Below are 20,949 nucleotides of genomic sequence, written 5' to 3' on the forward strand. Positions count from 1 at the left end.
GACCGAAGCTCCCTCAGCCTACAGCACCTTTCACCCTTTCACAGAACTCCACAGACAGCCCGAGCTTTGGGAACGTGAATAACCCGTCCCGGCCAGAGAGAAGGGTGGGCCCGCGGGAAGCGCTGCTGGGCATCGATTTTGGGGAGAGATGCCATTTTTCTAATTTAACTCGAGGGGAAATCAGGCGGTGGCAGACGTTGAGCTGGTGTGACAGCGCGGCTGTGGCTGTGCACAGGGCGACGGCCGCAGCACTGCCGGCTGAGGGAGAAACCACACCGGGATGAGCGCGGTGCGGCCCCACCCGCTGTCGGCAGCCCAGCGCCGGGCCGCCCCATCTCAGGGCCGGCGGCCGCGGCCCGGCCCCTGCAGGTGCGGGGCGGAGACCGCGGGCTGCGAGCGCCGCCGCCATGTTCGCTGCGGGCACGCCTCGGCGCAGCCGGGGGCGCCATGTCTGTTAAGGGCGGCTGCCGGCGAAAGGTCCCTGGGCCTGCGCCCGCCCCGCACTGCCGCGGGCTCCGGCACGGGAGCGCGCCCAGGGCGGCCGCGGGCACCGGCACAGGAGCGCGCCTGGAGCGGCCGTGAGTCACTGCGAGGACGGGGTGCTCCAGGTGCGATCGGACCCCGCACTCCGCGGGAACGCCGGGGGCGGGCGGGAGAGCGGCGCGGGCCCGCCGTGAGCGGAGGTGCCGCCTCGGCAGGGCTGGGTCTATGGCCAGGGGTAGCCTGTGCTGAGTAAGGGAAGAGCGTAACTGCTGGCTGGAATAAAAACCTGAAGCGGCCTCCCTTACAGGAAGATGTGCCCCACAGCGGCCCTGGCTGGGATTTCCTCTGCTCCCCGCCTGCTGCCATCCTGGCCGGCCTCCCCTGGGGCAGCAGGGGTGCGAGGGACCGGAGGAGTGCGGGAGGCTGTCGGAAGGGGTTGCTTGTACGATGAGAGGAAAGGCTGTTGGATTCTGTTCTTCGCATCCTCCAAAAATAGCCGTCCACGAGAGGAGTTTTCTTTGGGAGATGCCCCAGATTTCAGTGGGAGATGAGTTAGCTGCTGCTTCTTTGCCTTTTTCTGGAAGCAAAACCTGTGATTTGCATCACCAAAGATGTGTAGCAACTAGCAACAATGGCTTTCGCTCGCAGGAGGCCATGAGCAGTCACAACACCGTGTTGGCTGCCAGGTGTGAATGAGCACCTTGTTTTCCTGCTCGAAGTTCAAAGTATAGTGAGAGGTCAGAGGTCTGGTATCCAGGTGGTTGAGCTGGGTAAGCCTTTAACTCGGGTCGGGTCAGGTCAATCTCCTTTTCTTTATTGCTGGTGATATTACTGTACTCTGACAACAGGCTACCAATCTAAAACAAAGAGCAGTTGGCAGGTTCAAGGGTTACTCAAATGCTTATTCCCATGTAATTTATTATTACCAGACAGGGTTCATACTAAACAACCAGATTGTAGAGTAACTTAGCCTGAAAGGGGCCCTTCCTGTCCCACTTGACCCAGAGCCATCCTCAAAGCACGGCTGGCCTCGGAGTTGCACCAAGTTGCATGGGGCCTCATCCAGACTGAATTAGGAGCTCCTCTTTGTGAGTATTTGGCTTCCCAGAAGGTAAAATTGTAGCAAACTATCCCTATGTGTTACTTAATCTGCAGCCACTCTCCTTGTAGAAAGAAGCCCATGCGAAAGACTACCCCTTCCCATCAGCTGACCTGTGCTCACAGCTGACAGCCTGGGGAGGAACTTGGCAGGATGAAGCCTGTCATCGTGGTGCACGGTGGAGCTGGCCGGATCTTCAAAGAACGAGAAGAGGGATGTCGTGCTGGCGTTGTCAGAGCTGCGCTGCGAGGTTACGCTCTCCTGAAGCAGGGAGGCAGTGCTGTGGATGCAGTTGAGGAGGCAGTACGGTCAATGGAAGATGATCCTCATTTTAATGCAGGTAATTTTTCTAAGAATTAAGTGGACTTAGAATCATATTATATTTCAAGTGTTTTGCCCTGATGCTTCTGAAAATCCTAGCTCCTATTATTACTATTGCATTATTATTGATTTATGTACATTGCAGTGGAGTAAATACTAGTGTCACAAAATAGGTGGTTTCTCAGCATGGTATGTACTGTAGTTTCTCATAGTACACTTAGGAAGATTATGCTTTTACCATTCTTCAGTGTTATATATCTGCCATTTAATTTGAGTAGCGCTGTTTTACTTTTCTGTAAATCTTCTGTTACTGTGTTATGTATATCCAGTTTTAAGACATGGAATCTTATGGAGTATATGTTAAGTAAATGTGTCTCTGTAAGGCTCTTGGCTATACCTTGCAGCATTGTTTAATCCTGGGTGCTTGACCTTTACTTATTGCCACAGAAATAATGGTGTTAAAGGATTTTAGGTGGTTTTCTGTTAATTAGTGCTTGCAATTAGTTATTTTGTAAGTAATACTAGAGAAGCAAGGCAATAATGGTATATGAGTTGTAAAGCTATACCTTCCTAAGTAAGTGTTCATAACTGGATTTCCTAATCAGTAATGTGAATTAATGTTAGTGGTAGTAATCAAATACTTTCTCCTCTTCTTAGGACCTCAAGTTTATTATTTTGATGAATTTCAGCAGAAATATTTCCGCACTCCCACCATGGTATGTCAGAACAGAACATGGAATGAAATGTAGGTGCTCAGTATTTTAGGTAATATAGCTGTTCGTTTGCCGAGGTCCATTTGTTCCATCTCACCTTGCAGTCAAGAGCAGCTTTTATTTAATATGAGACTTCCATTGTTTTATTATTGACTTGGGTTGAACATTTTGATTTTTAGAGCATTCAGGCTGAAATCATGAAGTGGACTTGATGGTATAGTGTGTACTTTTATATAGTTAGCATCAGGGTGACATGCTGTCATTTAGCTTTTACTTAACTGGACTTGAGCCTTCACCCATTGTCCATGTTTAACCACGATGATCTAAGTGGCAAGTAGTCTGCTACTTACAGATATATCTAATTGTGTTAATGCTCATTAGGTACAGCTGCTCTCAGAATCTGGCAAAATTGAGCTGAAAGCTATGTGAAAAGGACCCTGATTGGAGTGGCTGTTTAAAACTCAGTGTGTAATATTTATCTTCATAAAAGGATAAAATCAGTTTTGCTGTAATATTTTCTAGGCAAGCAGACATTGCTAAGAGACAACAATAAAGATGGGGAAGAATGGGCAGAACAATCAAGTTTTGTCCTTTTTTTGCCTGATAGGGTGTAGCCATGCTGTGTAGGGTCATCTTGATGTAGGCTTGGTGCAAGGGCTCAGAAGCTATACTGGTGTATAAACTTACCATTTTAGTGACTTGTGCAGCTTAATAAAGTAATCAAGTTCTACTTGTGGCGTGGTTATATTTCTCTGTGATCCCTTTGGCTAGCAGTATGAACCAGCTTGGCATGACTACTCCAGGTGTAAGAACTGACACTCTACTGATCCTTGCACACTCTTTCCTATGCAGCCTTTGCAGGACAGAGGACAGATCTTTCTATCTACAGACAGAGGGAGTTGGAGTACTCCTCTCAGTATCCCAACTGTGATTAGGCTGATGTCAGACATGTTGATTGTTTCCTCCTAGATTTTGTGTCTTCTGTTTTTCTGTCTCTTTGTTTTCCCACCCCTTTGCTTATTAAGAAGCCAAAGACGTTATTTTTTCAGCACTGCTGTCAATGGATGCCATGCCTCAGAGGCTGATAGTCCCTACCCATTGCTCTGGAAGGCAGGTGAAAAGACAGCCTGTAACCATGGAAGGAGGGTTTCATGCTACCTGAGGTCACTTGAAGTTCAGTAACTAGCTTTGCCATGGTATGCAGACTTTCATGGTGACTAGTGGAGTGAGAAAAGTTGGCTGTACAGCTCTCAAAGCTGAAGGAGTTGTGGATGCCCCACCCCTGCAAGTGTTCAAGGCCAGGTTGGATCAGGCCCTGAGCAAGCTGATGTAGTGGATGGCATCCCTGCCTGTGGGAAGGGATTGGCACTAGGTGATCTTTAAGGTCTTTCCAGCCCAGGCCTTTCTGTGAGTCTATGGCAAGTGGGATGAATTGTTCTTAGGAGGTACCTACTGGTCTTTCTTTACCACCTGTAAAAGGAGACTTGTTTAGAAAGCTGCCTTTGATTACAGAAACTGTCTGCAAATGTTTTCTACTCAGCAAATTTCAGAAAATCCTAAAGTGTATCCTATGAGATATGTCCAGTAGGCATGGGACACTCTTAATGTGATGATGAAGGGGCCTCGTTGAGTTTCCCCTGGAACATGGTTCTGGTCACTGATGCTTGAGAAAGGGGTACTCTAGTTCTAGTGAGAATTTTGTGAACATGGGTTAGAAAGCTAACCCTGTCAAAGGAAGTTCAAAGAGCATGGCAGGGTTTATCTGGAAAACAATTCCTTACCAGCATAAGGAAAAGCTGGAAGAATGATGTTCACATGGGTGGCACGAGGCAATTAACCTGTAAGCTCTTTACAGACCAGTCTAGAAGTTAACATATTGTGAATGATGCAGGACTTAACTGTGGAATAATTTAATTAGCTGGAGACAGGTAAAAAATAACTTTGGGGGGTGTGTCTTTATGTGGCAGGGGCAGTGTTTGAGATTACAAGAGGAGGATTACAGGATTTGGCTGCCTTTTGTCACAGGGGATTTAATTTCATATATTCAGGTCTGAAGTACATTGGTATAAAAGTTTTATGTCAGTTATTAACAGTGGTTTCTGGACTGCTTTAATGTTGGTGTAACAGAAAGGAGAAAATCCCTACTGGATTCGTTATGCATAGTGCACAGGTCTTTTTACCTGAGGTACTGTGTACATCTGCCATGTTTTGGTTTGGTTTTTTTATTTTTCAGGTTTAGTCTTCACCATCTGTATTAGCAAGGCTTGTGCACTTGATGACTTACAGCCTATTATTCCTCTGTGGTACAATTATTGGCATTGTTTAAAAAAAACATCCTATTTGCATTGTCTCATTTTGTATGTCATTAATTTTCAATTAGGCTAGTGATAGTACTGATAATTATAGAAGACGATAACTACCTGATGTTTTATTACTTAAGTTTTATTTTATAAAATTACTTTATATACTGTTTTTATTTGGTAATGGAAGAACTTCTTATTTCAAGCTTTTGCTGCAGTAGTGAGGGGACACTTACTCTGCTCCATTAATTTTGGCAGTTTCTTGGAGTGCTGTGTGATGTTCATCTGTTGATAGGATCAAACACACTATACTATTTCTTTGGATGGTGTTGTATCCTCCTTTGGAAGAACTGCAAAGGCAAAATAGTACACATAAAAATGATCTGAGAAGTAAAGAATTCTGTTCATGATGGTTTGTTCATCTAACTTTAATACCAAGCATATAATTTGGATGGGATTGGAAGTGTGTTTTTCATCTATAAAAAAACAAAACTCAGTTTTAAAATAGGTGTTGTACTCTGTGAGACTTCTGTTAGTGGCTGGATTTTGTGGTTATACTCAGCAGTGTTTCTGCTGGGTTTTTTTGGATTTGGGAGATACTTTCGGTAAGTCAGCAAAGTAGGAAAGACAAAGGCTGCTTGCTGAGAGCTTATAATTGAATCACCTGGGTGGTTAGCTCTTAATGACTTTCTTCTTTTTCTCTTGCCCCCTATTTTTTTTTTAATTGTCATTAGGTTGTGGATCTGTTCTAAATGAAAAAGGTGAAGTAGAAATGGATGCCATTATCATGGATGGAAAAAATTTAGACTCTGGAGCAGTGTCTGCAGTTAAGTGCATAGCAAACCCAATAAAACTTGCTCGACTTGTTATGGAAAAGGTATGCTGATTATGTACTTGAGTATGAAGCATTTTCTTGTCCTTTGAACTTCATCCAGTATATTGATACACCTCACTGATGGTGTTTGTGTAGTGCTTTAAAGCAGCAAGGAAGGGAGAAATGGATTGGAGTGTTTGGAAATTATGGTCATGACCATGAAGCACTTACCTTAAGGGGTTTTGAGAAATAGTTATAAACAATAGCATTCTAAGGAAGCATAACTTGACCCATACATGTTGGTCTCCTGTAGTTCTGCTGCTGGTATTCGAGGTTGGTTTTTTTGTTGTTGTTTTTAACTTGTTTTTTGAAGAGCTTTTATGTTGTCACTGAGTGTTGTGCTTGATCTTGCAAGATTAAAGTTAGGTAATACACTGTTCACTTTGCAGTGATGTGGAACTGAATTAAATGACCCAGTTACATATTTGGCTATGTAATGCACTCTTATGTTGTTCTGGGTAGCCTTCTTCACTGTGACCTGATCAGATGGTAGCACCAGCACAGTTGTCATCTTCCTCCAGTAGAAGATAACATTAGCTCTATGTGGTGGTGACAGATAATCAAATTTATCATGGCAGTAAAATATTACTTGACCTTCTATATAAGATCAATGACCTTCTATATAAGATCAATCCCATCTTACTTCACTAAGAAGTCCATCTAATCTTTGCCACAGCAGACTTCTCGTATTTTTCAGATGTGGTGCAACTGATCTGTGTGATATCTGTGTCTGTTTTACTATTACAAGGCTGATCACTATTACAGTGATCAAAAAGTTTGTCCTGACTTTGGAGTTTGCATTTTCATCCTACTAGTGCAGCTGCCCCGTTGTTGAAAGGGTTCATATTTATAAAAACACTTATTGATAAAGAAGACCTATGTTGCTTTAACCTTTCAAAGTTGCTTTTGAGGGAACAATGCCTGTTTTGGTGATCTATAAAGATGATTGACATTTGTCTTGTCCTCAATGGCCTCCAAAGCAGATAGAATTTTTGAGTCCTTAATTGAAAGATAGAAGTTCTGCTTTTAAGATTAGAACATTTCACTAACATATTGAATATAAACTTCCTTGAAATGTATGTCTACTAAAAAACAATGTTAAAACTTGTGATGAATAAGGATTTTTTCCTTCATACGGATTTTCTTTTTGTTATTAACTAGATCAGTAAATAAGTATAGGTGGTAGAGAGCTTCACAAGACAAAATTTGAGAATATAGGTGAAGAGTCGGGGGAGAGATGTCTCTATCATGTTAAAGTGAATGTTGTATTTTATTTTATTTTCTTCTGTAGAGAACTTATTTTAATGCCTCTTGTTTATTTCTTATTCCAGAGTTGCTGATTTCTTTTCTTTGTTGTCTTGTCCGTGAAAAAAAATCCTATTTAAGTCAGCAAGAGTAGAGTCAAAATCACACTGTTGGATTCTGAGAATATAACTTTGCAAAATCTGTTTCAAAAATTAAACAGAAAATCCCAAACCAACAAACAGAAAGCCCTCTCCTCTGTCTTGTTGAGGCTAAATTTGAAATGAAATCATAAAATTCCACTGTACAGGACGAAGTATAATGGTGTAGCCCTAACGCCATGACATTTTGTGGTATAGGCATTACTCTTTACCAAGATGCAAAAAAATCTGTGCATAATGATAAATTTGAAATGTAAATGTTGGCCTGAATTGCTTGATGTATCTTGAGATGAGTTTCTTCGCTTTTCCATCTCCCATAAATGGGAATACCAACTGATGTTGCTCTTCTGCTCATTGTTGCCCATCTGTTCATCTTGGACAGGAATTTTGGGACACCAACCCAGGGTATTTCACAGTACATTTCATAGTGTGTTTTGTTGTACTGTGCTTGATTAAAAAGCATTTAACTGTGAGACTTGGGGGTAATAAGGGTAGTTTTCCTGGGTTGTTAAGTCTGTGTGCATAATTCCCAGTGGTTTTTGGGTGCCTTAATGCCATAAAGAATGTTGAAACATGCAGCTCCCGAAAACAAACAAACCAATCAAAACTACCCTGTATGTCTGCTTGTAGTTGTATTTCCATCCTATTATGGAACAGTGTGGGCTCCATCTGGTGGCCAGAATAGCTCCTCTAGGTTTTTGCAACACATTTGTCCTTTTTGGCTGTCACTTTCCCACTGAGCTCAAACTTGTCCAAATTCATGAAGAAAAGGAGGGCAGCAGAATCATTTCCGTTCATTATTTACTGTACTGTTGTTCACTGGAGCTTCTAGAGGTGGAAGACTTTTAGTACATTAACTAATGTGACACATTCTTGAAAAAGCACTTAAATTTCTCTTGAATTATTCCTGTTTGTATTGAACATAAATAGAATGATACATTGATTTTTATTTTAATTTGGAGCATGTAACCCTTCTCAGCTCCAAAACTTCATTGTATAGGCTTCTCATGAACATTGGAGCACTAATTCTTTAGTATATATAAGCTGTGTACATTTCCCCTACTCTTATTGTGCAGGACTACATTAGGTAAAAAAGAAATTAGCTTAGAACACAGACTTTCTAGGCAAAGGGCCAGGTTGGTTTTTTTTTCTATGCTGCCAGAATTGTTAAATGAGGAACTGTGATGGTTTGAACTTTAGGCCTGGCAGAAGTTGGGGGTATTTTCCCCATTTCCAGTGAAATTAACTAAAAGTGCCAGCTTTTGTGGCTTATTTGTAAGCTCTCTTGAACCGTTTTCTTGTCCTTTTAGATTACTTTATGTAAATGTTTTCCAGAAAAAGTAGGCACTTCATATTAGCAAACAAGTTAATGAAACCAGCAGAATGAGACAGAAAAATGTGCTTTTGTGTTGTTTGGCAGTGTTCTGCTAGTTCTTTTGATTGACAACATCTGCTGAAGAGAATGATAAAAATCACCTTAAGACATCTTCTTTTCAGTGAGTACTGAAAAAGAAGGAAAAAAGAAAACCCAAACACAAAGTCCTATTGTAGAAGTTTATTTATCAATATGCAAGTATTTCTTGTTTTTGTAGCCTAGGAAGGTGCATATATTATGCAAATTTGAATATGGGATGGAATCCTGTAAAAAAGTTTTTAGAAATAACTTTAATTTTTTATAATAAAACTTTATATTTTTAGAACTTATTTAAAGGATGCTATCGTCTTAGTTGCTGATGAAAGTAAGGGATGTAGGACACAGCCTTCTGGTCACAGATCAAGACTAAAGCAAATTGCAAATTTCCTACAAAAACCCACCAAACAACAAAAAAACCCCAACCCACACCCACAAACAAAAACCAAAACTATTTTGAATATCGCATTGCGTGCTTCTCGTGGGTTAGTGGTAGTGGCAGAGGGGGGCAGTGTTGCACAAAGAAGTTGGCTTTCAAGTCGAAGAGCACTACTCATTAATTTTGTTAGAAATAGGCTGGTCTTACATTGTCTGGTGATATGGGAACAGCGCTCAGCATCAAAGCCTGATGTCCACTTTCACATATACAGGGGACTTCTTGTCACCCTTAGTATTCCCTAAAGCAATGCTCTCCTGAATTAAAGATTCATTAAAAAGGCATTTAAATTTTCAAAAATGTTTGATGTCGTGGCTGCAGCATCAGAGATGTTTCTAAAGTGTAGTCCTCTGTCCCTGTCCAAAGGGCTTAATGAGGACGTTATAGCAAGCTTAAGTAGAGATCAGTGTGTCTGCCTTGGGAAGAGGTTAGTCTGGAATCCTTTAAAACAATGCAGTGCTGTGCGTGGTCATAATAGTGATTACTTGTCATTGCTTTAGAAATCAACAGCAGGTGATGGTCTGCAACATCTTAACCTGAAGCTTTGAGACTCTAAATGTCCTCTAGAATGGGACAGGAATACCCAACCTCTGCTGTCCTTACTGCTGGCCGAGAGCTGGCACTGTGCCATGTGGGTGCTTCACAAGGCGCTGCAGGCCTGCTGCCTCCAGCATCATGGTTCTGTTTGGACCTCAGCTGGTCTGGTGTGCTGTGCTGCTGCAGGGACAGAAAGGCTGCTGTAAGTTAGTTGTAAGTTCTCCTCTAAAATTGTTCTGTGCTGTATAGTCAGACCACCACTTCTCTAAAACCTTCCCAAGCCCTGATGAGCAATTGACAGTGTGTAATTGTGCAAGAAACTGCTGCTTACTTTTTGACACATTAAAACAAAAAAAAAAAAAATCAGATTTCAGAGCTACTACTAAAGTATAAGGATTAATTAAACAAATTTATCTGGCAAGTTTCTCTAAAATATGAATTAACCAAGCTCTACAGACTTTAAAGCATGGAATTAACTAAGGTTGTTGAATTAAAATCTGATTTGGAGTGCTTTGTAAATAAATCACAATAGAACTTTCAAGTATTGTTAGAAGAGAATAAACATTTTTTGGTCAAACCCATTAGAAAGTATTCTGTTCTTAAATTTGATCCTCTCAGTTAATAAGAATAGCAGCTTAGAAGAAACTATTTAAAATGAAATTGTTCAGCTGATGATAAGGAACATTTTAGTTTTATGCTATTTACATTTGTAGGTTATTTTACTAGGTGTAATGCCTTTAAACAGGAATTTATTTAGCATTCTTATGAATAAAAGCCTTCTAAATCTCTTAGTTAACTGGACAAAACAGTTAGTTATGTAGTAATTTGGTGATTCGTTTGAAACAGTACAAAACAGTTGCATACAAATTAGCTAAAGAACAAATTTACCAATTTTCCCTCTCCCATTATAGTAAGTGTTAAATAGATAAGTACAATTCTTTTCTATTGATGGTTAAACTTCATGGTTTGGAGAACTGAAAGCTTCTTCTGCTCTAGTGGAAGGGCATATGGACAGAAGTTTAAAAATTTTTTAAATAAATTTTGTAATTTTCTTTTTGCGGATACTTCTAAATATAGCAGTTCTATAAAACAGCTCAGTACAAGACAAAATAAGAATTGTCAAGGAATCTCTTGTCTTTCTGCAGACAAAGCACATGCTGCTGACTGACCATGGTGCACACCTGTTTGCTCAGGCCATGAGTATTCCTGAAATTCCCGGGGAGAAACTCGTAACTGAGAGATCCCGGGAGAGGTGGAAGAAGAACCTTGAGCCAGATTCCAACCCTGAAGAGTTTCAGAAGTAGGTAAAATATATTTTATTTTCAAATTTGGGTAATTTCCTTTCGGCTGTCTGGTTAGAAAAAAACTCAAAAGAAACCAAAAACTCCCGAATGGACAAAGCGACCAAGAAAAACAAAACCCCAAACAAAGAAACACAAACCTCAAAGGCCTGTATTCCAAATGTTATGTGGCTTGACATAGTCTTTACAGTATGTCTTTCTTGAAAGCTGTAGAAAATCAAGCTTTCAATGAATTTGTTTAAACTTAAATGACTGGAACAAACTTGATGAAACTTGTTGCTGCTTAAGAAGATTATTGGTCACTTTGACAATAGCATAGGTTTGGTAGCTTTATTGGAGAACAAACTTAGAACTTGTTACTGCTCTTAAAATCATCAGTTACAGAAGTGCATAGAGTAGCTTTAACAAACAGCAAGTATTATTTTGTATAGCTTTTTCTGTGGAGGAACTGGTTTTAAAAAATCAGTGTACATACTAAAACAAGTTAATAAAAAAAGCCCCAAAAACCTAAGAAAGGGGATCTTGGTTAAATATTAAGTAGATTATCAGATTTGTTTTTAAATTGGATTAGATAGTTAAACAACATCAGAGTTTGACTAGTAATTCCTTCTGAGTGGTGATTGTGGCTGTTGGTTATGAAAAGGAATGAAAAAAAATGACCAAGTTTAGTGGTGGGTGGGAAGAGAGATGCTGCTGGATACCCAACAGCAAAATGAACATCATTTGGAAAAGAAGCCAGTCTCATATAAAGTAGAGGGGAAGGTGAGGGACAGTAAAGGAATGAAAAACATCAGGTGTCAAGAATTATTTCTGCGCCTTTGAGGTAGGCATAATCACTAAATTGTTTTAAGCTTCCATTTGTACATCCATGGTTGTGGTGTAGGAAAACACTGTATTACATTACATAGATGAACAGCAAATAATACAGCATTTGTTTTGTGAAACAGGAGTAATGGCAGGAGCAGAGCTGCATTTGTAGATCAGAAGGAGGAAATTTCTTCTGTGAGCATGTTAATTAAAGTCCATGAAATGAGACTATAAATCACTACCTGTATCTTAGTTTCAGTAGATTGCTGGAAGGAAAAACAAAGTAATGAGACAAGCATGAATATGGTCTTGTAAACAAAGCAATGTTGTTCCTTGACCATAAGGTCTTGGTCATTGTTAGTTTTGTATCCAGCAGAAGTTTTCTTTTGATCCGTGGTCTGTCAAAGGACTGTGTAGTATTATCATTGATAGTGAAGAATTTTAAGGTTGGTGTAGCCACCACTGTCTCTTGAACATACCAGTTGGAATAGCATGGCATTTAAGTCTTCATTCATTCCTCATAACTGCTTCATTTTTACTTTTTTTTTTTCTGTTTTTCCTGAAAATAGTGTTAGGCATCTTCAGTTTCAGCATGGACTACTTCTGGAATATCTGACAGTAAAAAGCTTGTGTATTTCTGAAAGGCTGAAGACTTTTTCTTGTCTTGGGCTATGCTGTTCTTTTTCTGAAAACCAAAACATCAGCACAAATCCACAAAGTTGAAAACAGGTCTTTTTTAATGCAAACCCATTTCATTCTGTATCACACGTGGAATGTTCTTTTTCCCTGTTATGTCCACAGTGATTATGCAGAAACTTGCCTGAGGCGAACAGACAGAAGGTGAAGTAGTATTAGTCAGAGGCAACATAATACCAGATCATACTGGGAATTTGAAGGTTGATGTATATTTTACTTCCAGTCACCTGATCCTCACAGTGTTGGAAACCCTGGGGTTTCATAGGCTTTGCAGGTAGAGTTTGGTGTCTCCATAAGAGATACCTTTCTCCTCTGCTGGTTAGAAGCTTGCATTGATTTACACTGAAAGCTTAGGATTCCACAGTGTGCGCAACATTCCATCTTGCACACCTTTTGCTGAGAACAAGGCATGATTTGATTTATCTGCACACTGCACTCTGGCAATACTCTTGTAAAGAATTACTGGAGTTTGCCTGAGAATCCCACAGAAAGGGTGCTGAGTCTGGCTGTAAGGTACTAAATGGGCTCCTAGCCCCACTGTGAATCACACTGCTAGAGTAACTTGAGGAGGTATTAACTAACAAGGACCCTAACAGTAATAAACAGAAAACCCTACTACTGATGCAGGGCTGAGAGACAGAATAGCAGGTAACTCCTTAGTTAAACAGGGATAGTGTAAATACATGTCACTTCATGGGTATTGGATAATGAAAAATTTAGACAAAAGGAAATTAACAAATCCAAATAATACATTCTGTATCACAGTATATGCAATATATAGGAATAATTCTTGATTGAAAAAATCCCTAATAGCATCCTCTGGTGTACCACAGGTACTTGTTGAGGTTCTTGCTGCTGTCAATAACTAAAAATAGAGAGATGGTTATAATTTGATAGCAGTTTTGTCATCTTTGTTAATGTTTTGGAGTCAACTAGCCATGCAAAAAAAATTTACCTTCTTTGTTCTGAAGATGATCAAAAGAAAGGTTACACTGAAGCAGTAAAAAAGGGACCGTAAGAAATCAAGTGTGGAGGTCTATTTGCTGCAGGTGAGGTGTGTTGGACGCATTCACTTTGTTATTTATTGCCAGTTGTGCTCTCATACCAAAACAGGTAATTACTGACTGTGTCATCTGTGTGCTTTTACTTTCACAGTTGCTTAAGGTAAGTACTTATCTAAGAAAATATAACTCTGGATACATCTTTCTTAGTTTCTCATGAGGATCTAACTTTAGTTGGTTGAAGGGTGCTACATGAATGTGCAAGGGAGTACTGAATTTACTAATGTTCTTTTCAGCAAATCACTTCTAACAGATGGATGGGTGGGAAGCCCATCTGCACCATCATACCAGTTTGAGATGAGGTCCGTCTCTACATAAATGTCAGAGCAGCCTATAAGGCCTGTGATTCATCAGTCAACTTTGAATTGCTGTGAATGAAGTGTAGGGACTGACAGTATGATATTTTACATAAGCAGGAAGGAACAGGAAGTTGGGTCTCTGAGAAACTGACTGTGGGTTTCAAGGTACACAAAGACTTCATCTGACTTAATTAGCTTAGATTTTGCACAGCTATAGAGAACCTCACCAGTGCCCAGGCAAATTTGGAAGGTATTCCTTTTCCAGTTGGGTAGTTCCTTGAAGGATTGTTACAAATTATTTTCCTGTGTGGAGGGATTTAGATTATTTTTGGGGTTTGGTATACTTCTCCTAGTCACATACTGGCTTATGTTCCTATGAGAATTGCTAAGACTGGAATATATGGGTATTTAAACTGTTGCTTCTCAGTAGTGTCTCACTTCTCAGTGCAGCAACTGTTACAGTAAGTCACGACAGACTTTTTTTTTCCATACACAACTACTAGTCTATTTTGAGCAGGCTATTGTATATGTCTTTTCTGTGTTGAAGAAATAAAGATATAGTTGGGACTTCTGTTTTCTTCAGTGCCTGAAGATTTTTAAACCAATGTGCAATTTCAGCAGAGTTTACTGGCCAAGTGATTTAAACCTCAAGATTACATAGCTACGGAGTACAAAGACTAAAGTATGTCTTAATGATGCATTGTGAGCAATACTAGTTGAAAGGAAAATAAATAAGCTTCTTCTTTTTTTTTATAGCATTCAAATATTAAGGGGAGTAAGGAAAAGGAAAGAGGAGGAACAGGAAGGAAATGATTCAGTGCATGCATAACATTACTGTCCTTTTCTGTATTCACTCATTTACGTGCATTGTCATTAATAATTCCGGTTAACCTCCTGTTGAAACAGTGGAGCCAATTGTTGCATCTTTGAGTTGCCATTTAGGGGAAAGTTGTGTGTCAGTTTGTGTGTCAGCCAAAAAAGTACTCCAGAACTATAATGACTAGAAGTATTTCTGCCCTGTGTGCTTTTGTTTTGCGGGTTTTTTTCCTCCCCAAGTTTCCATGCTATGAAAGTAAACAAGTCATGGGGGAAAGATTAAAAAAAAGTGTTTTCTACTCTATTAAATAAAAAGCTTGTGAGAATTATTGCATGTTTCTTGTTATTTTTGTAATGAGAAGCATGGCAAAAATAGCTTTATGATGAGTAGTTATTCTGTTGTAGAAATCTTCTTTAGAGCTACCTGGGAAATAAAGGCAACGTGCTTTGGCAGGTATGCTTTAATTCTGTCTAATTTTATGAACTGTTTTTCTTGGCAGAGACCTTGGAACAGTCGGTGCTGTTGCTATAGACAGTGAAGGCAATGTAGCTTGTGCAACATCCACGGGAGGACTCTCTAATAAAATGATTGGCCGTGTTGGTGACACAGCATGCATAGGTATGGGGTGTGGGGATCTTGCCTTTCACTTTTTGGGGGTGTCTCATTTAAAGAAAGTAGAAAAAAAAAAGTCTCACAATTCTCCTTTTTATTAGTGAAACAAAACATAAATACTAATCCATCTGAAATGGAGGTCTAACATTCAAATCTATCAAAGCTAAAGTTCCTTACAGCTTGGAGATATGCAGGAAAGAATTGGAAAACGGGGATGGGAGTTTGTTTTTTCTGTCCTTTCTTCAATGCTAACACCTGTGTTTCCTTTCTGTTTGTTGCTTCTGATAAAGCTCTCCTTTTTTATGGTTCTGTTTTCCACTAAGTCAAAAACTGTAGCCTGCTCCATATTGCAATGCTGTTTCCTCAATACTTAAGGAAGTAGGTATAATTGCAATTACTACTTGTTGTATCAGTGAGCAAAAATTATAAAGTAACTCGCAACTTTGAGTAAATTCCTGTTCTTAAGAGAGCTCTGATAAGACTGTCTCAGAACCTAATGAATGTGGTGTGGAATAAAGGAAATATTTCAAGAGATTTCTTATCCAAGTATAAAGAGACACTTGAAATCCTTTCCTCAGACTTACTGGTTGATTGCTTCAGGGTTCTACCATACAGCTGGGATTAGGAAAATAATTATTTTTAGTAAAACATGTTCCAAACTCAAATAGCATTGCTGTTGGCAGTATATGATTATTATTAAACTGTCTTTCTTTTGCATACAAAGTTGCTGACGTTTTGGTATCCTCTGGATTTTGACTGGTTTTCAGTTTTGTGTCTGGCTGCAGCCTTCTGGCTGCAAATACCCTCCTCCTGTGTAGATCATGTTCACTGTTGCAATAGTTTGGGACATGGGTTTGTGAAGGAGAAGTGAAACTGGGCGCTTATGAGCATATTGCTTGCAACTTTTGGTCTTGCTAGGCATCTTCAGGATTTGATGCAGAAATGTCAGCTGTGCTTTTAAACATCAGAGGCTTTGGTAAGGGGGCATTGACTTAATATGGCAGTGTTTTTCCACTTTACTCAGAGTCCATTAAAAGGGTTTGATAAAGAAAGTACAGAAGGGAAGAAACTTCCCTTGCTCTTCTAAGGCCTCTTTCCCCTCCCCCAGTACCTTGTTTATAATGCTGTGGTATGTTTCTTTCTAGCTCCTGGGAAATATTTTTCTTAGGAGATGTGCTAGAAATATGGGTATTGAGCAAGCAGAAGCTTGGTAGAGAACAGGGTGTGGAATGTGCCAGCAAAACAAGGATGGGAGAAAAAAAAAATTGGGGGAAGGGGAGTTCAACAGAAGAAACACTCTATTTGTGGTGAGAACATCGAAGATTCTTCAGGGGTGCTTTGTGAAGTTTTACTAGAGCCCATGCTCTTCAAATCTCTCATGTGCTGTGGAGGGTAAGTTCCTCTCAAACTGGTCAGCTCACGAATGTCCTTGCTAGGTCTTCCTTTATATCTTCTCAATTGATATGACCTGGTACTCTGCATCCTGACCCTATCTTGCTGATCTTCAGTATACCCTCCATTGCTCTTCTGGAAAATATTTTTGCCCATTCCTGTGGAGTGTTGGCCTGCTTCTGCCTCTTGTACACAAACAGATCACTAGTCTTCTCTCTCAGCTTGGCAACTGACTTGCTCCAACTGTTATTCATTTCTTTCCTATATTTTCCTTTTCATATTGTGGCAGAAATGAGAATGAAGCTTTTCTGAGGCTTTGCTCTCAGAAATGCATGGAGCTAATGGACCTAAAGGAAGAAATGTTTGGTACCTGTTTTAAAAAATGCAGGGCTTTTAAATCATATTACAGAATATTGCCTTCTTTTTTTTTTTTTTTTCCCTTTGAAAAGGAAGTGGAGGTTATGCTGACAACCATTCTGGTGCCACTTCAACCACAGGACATGGGGAGAGCATTATGAAAGTGGTCTTAGCCCGACTGATTCTCTATCACATGGAGCAAGGTATATTCCAAACTTGCTGTAATCTGAAGTAAGGAGGATAGGAAACATTGCCTAATCACAGGTTTCAGTGATATACTGTCATCCTGGAACAGCTGTCAGAAGAGTTGCTCTAAGGGGTATGTGGATGGGTTAAAACAAAAACTTTAGAAACAAAACAAAGTATTATTAATAAAGCTAAAATAGCTGAAGTAAACAGAATTATCTCTGCTGCCTGAATCATGCTTTAGATCAGTGTACATTGAAAGATATTACTCTACTTTGTTTAACAGAAGTTCTCTTTAATAATTTTTTTCCCAATTCTAAACTAAAATTGAAAAAGAAAACAAGTAAAAATAAGATACATTTAAGGGAGCAGTAAGGGAGGGCTAGAAACAGATAACTAGAGCTGAAATAGGAAGTATAGTGTATTGCCTTTCTAATAAACTGTAAAGGTCATTATTGTAACAACTCTGATTACAGCAACAGAAGTTATTTTGAGACTTTTTAACCATGATTTCAATTTGCATTTTGTTTTGGAAAATGTACTAAACATACTGGTGGGTATGTGGTAAACAGCTGACACAGTATGTCTTATGTGACTGTAATACAATCTGACTGTGGGATGACCCTTTGTAGCTTTACCTTCATGACTTAGTCTGTCATCTAAACCCTTGATTATGTTACAGCCCGTAAACATAGCCAGACAACATACTTGTGTTGCATGCAGTTCAAGAATCATTAATATATAGATATTACCATTATTTTTAGAAATGAATAGCTCTGGGGCAGTATAGTGTAACTTGCTTTGAGATCGACCAAAGTGGAAATAGTTAGAAAACATTCAATTTATATTGTCATTGAAGAAGCAGTAAGTAGAGAGACAAGTAACAGCTGTAAATATTTTTTTTTGTGCTTTACAGGGCTGTTTGCATATAATGGGTGCATTCCTCTAAATCTCATAGCTGACATGACAGTTTCAGCATAAAATACAACCTACAGATTATTTCCCAAAGCTTTTAACACATTACGCTCTCCCTTTACTCTCTAAACTACATCTCTAAGTATTCAATTTGTAAACAGCTTTCTAAGCTCTTGTCTAAACTGTATAAACCAGTTTCTTCTCTGGCTTGAAGTTAACTGTATTGCAAGACTTACACATTGATAGCAGTTATCTCGCTTGTGGTTAATCAATTTGAAAGGCAAATGAGGCTCAAATTAAAAAGTTTACTGGAAAAAAAGAAAAAGAAAATTAACCCACATGTGTTCATGTCTAGTTTGTTTGCACTTGTTCACCCTGTCCATGCTTGCTTTACCTTCATTCATCCTGCCCAGAAGTATAACTCAGCTGCCAGGCAAACACGTCAGCAATTAGATTCCCCCCGGCCCCTCCTCCCAACATATTTCCATGAAGGCACTGAAAACAAACCCTTAAGTTGTTACAGCTTTTTGAGTCCTTGAATAGTGAGCTGAAGTTGCATGTGTAAGAAAAACTGCAGAGCCCTCATAATTCTGTTCAGCTATTTGGTAATTCGCATACTAAATATCCTCTTTTGGACAAATGCTGCAAAATTTACTTCTGCATTTCAGGAGCGAATTGCTTTGCCAGTCTTAACAGCTGTTGGAATTTCAATCTTATGGTGGCAGCTGTTGTCTTGGTGAAAAATCAAACAGTGCAATACTAACCCTTTGAAGACAGTGCCACTGACTTGAATAGCCACAGTGTCACCCGTGCGTCAGAGTAAGGAGCTTTATCCTGTCAGTCACCAGTGCTGTGAATAATTCTGAATCTGCTGGTTTTATTTGGTTTTAATTCAAAATTTGCAGGGAAGGCATGAAGGTCAGGTTTTGTTCTATAACCTAAGCTGCGTAACATTATTGAGGGTCTATATCTTAGGGTAATTAGGCCAAGCCAACTGCATTCCTGAATGTATATTTAAACTTGTAGTGAACAAATATTTCGCAGCTACTACAGCCCTGTGTGTATGATGTACCTATTAAATTTGATTTATTTAGAAAATACTCCTGTTAATACAAATCAAGTAGAGAAAAGCTAAAGTTGCATTGCTGGTCCTTTGTCTGATATCTAGTACATTGAGACCTCATTTTGCCTGATAGTTTCAGAAGTTTCAGGAAGAGTCATGCTGATGTCTGCTTTTGATAAATTATGACAACATGTAGTACGTGCCTTGAGCTCTGTTGCAGCCAGTGGAACTAGAACAGATGATGACTGAAATTTTTGATTGTTTTGATGTGTGTTTTTTCAAATTGTAAATGCTTTAGATCTAGCTTGTCATAAACCTTTGATGAAAACCTTGCAGATGGACTTTTTTTTCTAGTCAAATGATGGCATAAGAAATTGTGTATCTTGAACATAAAGTTAGTGAGTTAGTTTGTATTAAACAAACTAACTAATTGTGAAACAAACTAATTCTGAAACTGAAGCTATATAAATAAATACTTGGAGCAATACCACACCATAGCAGCTCTTCGCAACTGTCCAGAGCCTTTCCAAAAATGCATCCTTTGTTAGACTGGAAATCTCTTGCCAATTTAGTTGAAAGAGAAGTTAGATTTGACTGGTTCCATGGGGAGGGGTGAAATTTGAAGGGAATTTTCAAACTGTCAGTACAAGTACTATGAAGTGATTTTGTTTTTCTTTTCAGGAATGTCACCAGAGGTAGCAGCGGACACTGCATTAGACTACATGAAGACACGAGTTGGGGGTTTGGGGGGTGTCATTGTTGTCAACAAGGCAGGAGAGTGGGCAGCAAGGTTCTCCACCAAGCAAATGTCCTGGGCTGCTGTAAAGGATGACAAGCTGCATTATGGCGTTTATGCTGGGGAGAAGCATATAAAGTCTGTTGAGGAAGCTCTTGCATCCGAAAGGGAGGGATTCTGAGAATGAAGAAAGTTGACTGACAGAGAAGTATGAAGATCTCGAAGATCTCCAGTTTTTGCTGGAGGACAATGACAGTTGATTTTGTCTTTCTGAAAGATCTTTTGGTTCACAGGCATTACCACATTTACAGTAAAAACAAAATCTGGACATTGTTCTTTGGTGGACAAAGTCTTTTAATACCTTTGTGAAGTCAGATCCTCCTTTTTTAGATAAGAAAGAGAATGGTCTGTAGGTTTCTTGGTTAGCATGCCTTAATCAAAGGGAGCCTGAGTTTCAGTATTAGAGGGACTCCTTTCCACATCCATTTTCAGAGACTGCTGCCAGGATGATTTGAGAGAAGAATACCTATTAAATAAAAGCTGAATTTTGAAAATCCAGGGTCTTTTGAGCAGCCATCTCATGGTACCAGCTTGCTAACAGTCAATGAAATACCACCAAAGAGCAGTGAAGAGTTGAGATTAAAATTGTTCTCACAGGCTTGAGGTAACTTGTCACAGGATATAATGAAGTAAAGAAAGTAACTTTCTCCAGGGAAGGGAAAGGTGATGCTAAGGAGCTCTAATTCCATTCATTGACATCACAACCAAGTAGGCTAGAATGTTTCAAACTGTATGTGGACAGTTAACCGGAAAGATGCTATGAACTTAGTATCTGGGGTAGAAATAGAGAAGGTCATGCTTTCAATAAAAATAACAGCAATCTTTTGTATTCAAATACAGAGGTGATAGGCACCTTTTAAGTCAAAACACGAGACAGAGATGATTAACGGGAAAAATAATTATCTGAAAGTAAGTGATCAAAGCAAATTGTACTAAATAAATAAAACTGCCTGTTAACAAGCTTGTTGTGTGAAGTCTGAAACATTGCAGAGATTTTCTTTTTTTAAAAAAATTGATGTTCTGTTACTTCTAATACATTTTCTTCATTAAGATTTTGTACTTTTAAAAGG

At 39.4% G+C, this 20,949-nt stretch overlaps 1 protein-coding gene across 4 annotated transcripts; it reads left to right on the plus strand.

Annotated features, from left to right (window-relative positions):
* The first annotated feature begins 408 nt into the window (after positions 1-408).
* ASRGL1 (asparaginase and isoaspartyl peptidase 1) lies at positions 409-20,839 on the plus strand. Of its 4 annotated transcripts, none has more exons than XM_041410703.1 (7): positions 409-608; positions 1,639-1,922; positions 5,651-5,793; positions 10,723-10,877; positions 15,058-15,176; positions 17,012-17,122; positions 19,765-20,839. In XM_041410703.1, the coding sequence occupies exons 2-7, from the start codon at positions 1,736-1,738 to the stop codon at positions 19,998-20,000; spliced, it is 951 nt and encodes a 316-aa protein (XP_041266637.1). In that variant the 5' UTR covers positions 409-608; positions 1,639-1,735; the 3' UTR covers positions 20,001-20,839. The 4 variants fall into 4 exon arrangements, with proteins under 4 accessions (XP_041266637.1, XP_041266638.1, XP_041266639.1 ...); XM_041410704.1 differs by having other exon boundaries at positions 1,654-1,922; XM_041410705.1 differs by having other exon boundaries at positions 1,708-1,922.
* The last annotated feature ends 110 nt before the right edge of the window (positions 20,840-20,949 follow it).

Source organism: Onychostruthus taczanowskii, unplaced genomic scaffold (assembly GCF_017590055.1).
Source record: "Onychostruthus taczanowskii isolate IOZ18803 unplaced genomic scaffold, ASM1759005v1 scaffold33, whole genome shotgun sequence".
NCBI lineage: Eukaryota > Metazoa > Chordata > Aves > Passeriformes > Passeridae > Onychostruthus > Onychostruthus taczanowskii.